The 4,058-nt window shown below is 38.8% G+C and overlaps 1 protein-coding gene across 2 annotated transcripts; it reads left to right on the top strand.

The window, feature by feature from the left end:
* The first annotated feature begins 6 nt into the window (after positions 1–6).
* Positions 7–3,394, top strand: LOC124891170 (TMV resistance protein N-like). Of its 2 annotated transcripts, none has more exons than XM_047402976.1 (5): positions 7–1,118; positions 1,199–1,930; positions 2,292–2,658; positions 2,794–2,812; positions 3,309–3,394. In XM_047402976.1, the coding sequence occupies exons 1-2, from the start codon at positions 21–23 to the stop codon at positions 1,898–1,900; spliced, it is 1,800 nt and encodes a 599-aa protein (XP_047258932.1). In that variant the 5' UTR covers positions 7–20; the 3' UTR covers positions 1,901–1,930; positions 2,292–2,658; positions 2,794–2,812; positions 3,309–3,394. The 2 variants fall into 2 exon arrangements, with proteins under 2 accessions (XP_047258932.1, XP_047258931.1); XM_047402975.1 differs by having other exon boundaries at positions 2,794–2,864.
* The last annotated feature ends 664 nt before the right edge of the window (positions 3,395–4,058 follow it).

The raw sequence follows: 4,058 nt of genomic DNA, 5'->3' as shown, positions 1-4,058 counted from the left end.
CTCTCAGCGCCCTTAATTTTATGAAATTGAGAGGTGGTGAAGTTCTTCAAAGTATTCCAGAAGCTATTCGAAATCTTGAATCACTCTATATTGAAGGTTGCAATAAACTTACAACGCTGCCAAACAGCATCTTTGAATCACAACAACTAGAAGATCTTTCCATAATTCGATGTTCCGGATTGGTAGAGATTCCAACATCTCTCGGAGTTCAAAAGAATCTCAATCGGTTAGCGATATATAGATGTGAGAACTTAAAGAAGCTTCCGAGCTACATTCAGATGGAATCCCTTCAACTGATCGATCTAAATAATTGCCCAAAATTAGATACATTTCCAGAAATCAATGGAGCTATGCATTGCTTGAAAAAGCTGACTTTGAATTCTACTGGGATAAGAGAACTGCCTTCGTCCATTGGGAATCTGAGCGGCCTCTATGACCTCAATCTGAATGGTTGTGAAGATCTTGTAAGTCTACCAAACAGCCTTTGTAACTTGATGAATCTTCAATTTCTTTGTCTCCGTGGATGCAAGAAGCTAGAGAAGCTTCCAGAAAACATCGGCGATATGCAAGAGTTAGAGATACTTTACGCGACAGAAACTGCGATCTCCCAACCACCTACCTCCATCGCCAAGCTTGGCAAACTGACGGCCTTAAGATTCTCACATGTTTTCCAGCATTCGTCAAGTTTCATCTTGCATGAACTATCAGGTTTATCCTCCTTGACGGATCTCCATCTCAGTAATCTAAATATTTTGGGTGGACTACCTGAGGAATTGGGTTCTTTGCTCTTTCTGGATGAGTTGAATTTAAGTGGAAGCAATATTTCTTGTTTACCCAAAAGCATCAAACAACTCCTACAACTTCAGCGTCTGGACGTACAATTCTGTCAGAATCTTAAAGAACTGCCAGGAGAACAACTACCTCCAAATTTAACGGATCTATATTTAGATTATCATTTATTCATGAAGAGCATCAGAGATCTAGTAACTAAGTGTCTTAAGCTGCATGTGCTCTCAGTATCAAGGTGTGGTCATGAAGAATCTGAATGTGGAACTGTCTCGACAAGCCAAGTTAATGTGTTGAAGTCCCTACAACAGTTAATCAGGACATGCTTCCAGGTTTTTTATCGATCCTTCACTTATATGAACGTTGAATATTCTTGTCAAATTGATTTCGATTAATAATGATTTTATTGCAGTGTGACTTTCACCATAGGGAATATGTTCTCATTTCTTTTCCTGAAGTCAGAAGTCCAGAGTTGTTCAATTACCAGTTTATAAATAAACATCAGATCTCAATTGATCTGAATCCATCTTGGTATACCGATAAATTCATGGGTTTTACCATATGTTACGGTTGTAATACAACACGTGTGAGTCTAGTAGCTACATTAGTCTGCAAATCTGACCCTGAACGAAAACATTCCTTGAAATATGTCATCAAGTGTTGGTTCAAGTCGTCTGTCATGTGTTTCATTTACATACCGTCTGAAACATTGTGGCACGCTTCTGGCAATAAAGTAGGGAAGAATCCAAATGATTATTTCCTTTTTGAGGTATCTTCAAATCTCAGACAGGAAATATGTTGGGGAATTCGCCTCGAGTATGAGAATAAAAATAAGAGATGGAAAAGGAAGCAGCGAGCGATGCAAGGTCTCAAACTCTTTCCAGTTCTGCCCAAAGATAGTGCAGTAACAACTGAAATTGACTTTTCACGGGCGTCTGCTGAGTATGACATCGCCACAGATAGGGAGGAACATAAATCTCATAACATTGAGCTGATTAGAGTTTGTGGCAGCCCATCGAGGAAAATGGACGATGTTCCAAGAAAGAGAAAGAGGAAAAGAAATAGAAAGAAGAAGAGAAAGGTAGCAGCTGCGACAGATGAGCAGTTTGCATGACAGAAGGGTTACCTAAAGGAGAAAATTAAGGTTAGCCTTGATATGATATCTTGAGAATTTTTGTGTTCATGTGTACAACTCAATCATCAAAGCCAAGTATGAGGAGCTATGTAAGTAAACACTTGTTTCTATGAGAGTTGAGACGGGGTGCTCTAGATCATTGCTAGTTTATTTACGCTATTTATTTCAAGCTTAAGCAGGAAAAAAACACATCATTTGTTTGAAATCTAGTTACATCTAATGGAAGCAATTTTGACCATACTTTCCTTATTTTTCATATGTAAAGTGAAAAATAAATGGTAAAATATACAGTCATATCCTTTTTAGCCTAAATGACACACAATTTGAAGTAGATCAAAGCTCTTAAGACAATTGACTTCACTGACTGCAGGTGAAGGCTTTCAAGTTACATGATGAGCTTTTGGTATTGTTGAAGTGGGTGAAAGTCCCACATTGGTTGGGGAATGGATTGGCGGTTTTGGTTACATGGACTTGAGCAATCCTCCCCTCATGAACTAGGAGATTGAGTTCGGCCAGATGTCATATCTTTACATGTTATCAGAACTAGGTCCATCTCCGTCCAGGGCATGAGGGGGAGCATTGAAGTGGATGAAAGTCCTACATTGGTTGTGGAATGGACTGGCGGTCTGCTTATATGGGCTTGAGCAATCCTCGCTAGCTTTTGGGGTTGAGTTAGCCCAGGTGTCATATCTTTATAGGTATTTCAAGGGACATGGCAAAAAGGAGGAAACTGAAAGGTAGTTTCAAGAGATACACAGATAATTTCTTTAGATCATCGTGATAATGTTTTTGCATTTGAATATCGTGAAAATATCGGAAAAACAAGTAGAAGATAATGCAACTAACTAAATATAACTCGCCAATTTTTTCAGGACACGGCTTAGGTGAAAGGTAAAGAAAATCAGCTACATTTGCCTCGCTTTCTCAAATGGCATTTCACGAGGTTGTGTTATACTCTCAATCTGAATTTCGTTATTTGTTTCCTGTTCTTACTAATAAATACAACCATCTTTTTATACGCCAGTGAAACCTATTTCCATGTACCTCAAGTTGCCAAATATTGTTCTGTACGCACTTTTATTTGTCAGGGAAGGTAGTGATAACAACGATAACAGAGATTGATGAGATCAGAGTCTCATTTTCACCTTTTTGACATTTTGGGGGCGGTCTAATTAATACTCTTGCAACCCTTTTAAGCTAAGTTGCTCAGACTCTCTTATAATGTTGCCACACCCATGTTCGATCCTTCAAAAATACACTACTTTTGAAGGCTCCAACATGCACCAGCCTACATTTTTGAAGAGTCCGAGTAACATAGCTCTTAAGTAATGAACTTGAGCTTACAAGACTCCAGATGTATAATGGTGACATTTGTTTTCATACTCAGATTGGTGAACTGAGGCGATTTTAATCTGGAGACATGGAATCATACACAATGGTGACTTGTCCTTTCGTTCTCGGAGACACTGATTGGTATGCCTTTCACTTTCCTGAGTTTCGTGTGAGAAAATACTTTAGTCTAATTGAATCCACTAAACAAAGATTGCATCTACCTAGACAGTAGTACTCTTTAAACTGTCGGAGGACGTATTGTTTGAAGTATAAGAAACTTTAGCGTCCATTAAAATTTGCATTACTTGTACAACGTTTGTATTTCGTATAAAACCTGCGTAACTGATATGATCTCCGAATAATTAATACATCGTTTTGCATCAAGTATTCAACTTCTGATTACTTAAACTCTACATAAGTTATGCAAAGTTCTACATAAAATTAGATGTTAATAGGATATCCCGGTGCACTAAAGCTCCCTCTATGCTAAGGGTCCGGAGAAGGGTCCCACCATAAGGATGTATTGTACGCAACCTTACTTTGCATTTCTGCCGTAGTCTGTTTCCAAGGCTTGAACCTGTGACCTCCTGGTCACATGACAGCAACTTTACCAGTCACTCCAAGGTTCTCCTTCAATGAAATTGGATGTTGCATTGCTAATTTTGCTATATTGATCTCGCCCGCCTCACCCCTCTCCTTTCCAGACTGCTAAAAGATCTGGATTTGGAAGATCAATCCGGAGTGTTGTCATGGTACGAGATTGTAATGGGATTGCTTCAGTTTCTTTGATCCACCGTAATCTAAA

This window comes from Capsicum annuum, unplaced genomic scaffold (genome assembly GCF_002878395.1).
Source record: "Capsicum annuum cultivar UCD-10X-F1 unplaced genomic scaffold, UCD10Xv1.1 ctg31673, whole genome shotgun sequence".
Lineage (NCBI taxonomy): Eukaryota > Viridiplantae > Streptophyta > Magnoliopsida > Solanales > Solanaceae > Capsicum > Capsicum annuum.
This window is presented reverse-complemented; position numbering and strand designations above follow the sequence as displayed.

Excerpts from the sequence above, each read along its gene's own strand:
- LOC124891170 (XM_047402976.1), top strand. The coding sequence starts at position 21 with ATGAAATTGAGAGGTGGTGAAGTTCTTCAAAGTATTCCAGAAGCTATT. Across the intron at positions 1,119-1,198 it reads TAATCAGGACATGCTTCCAG|TGTGACTTTCACCATAGGGA; the intron begins GTTTTTTATCGA and ends ATTTTATTGCAG.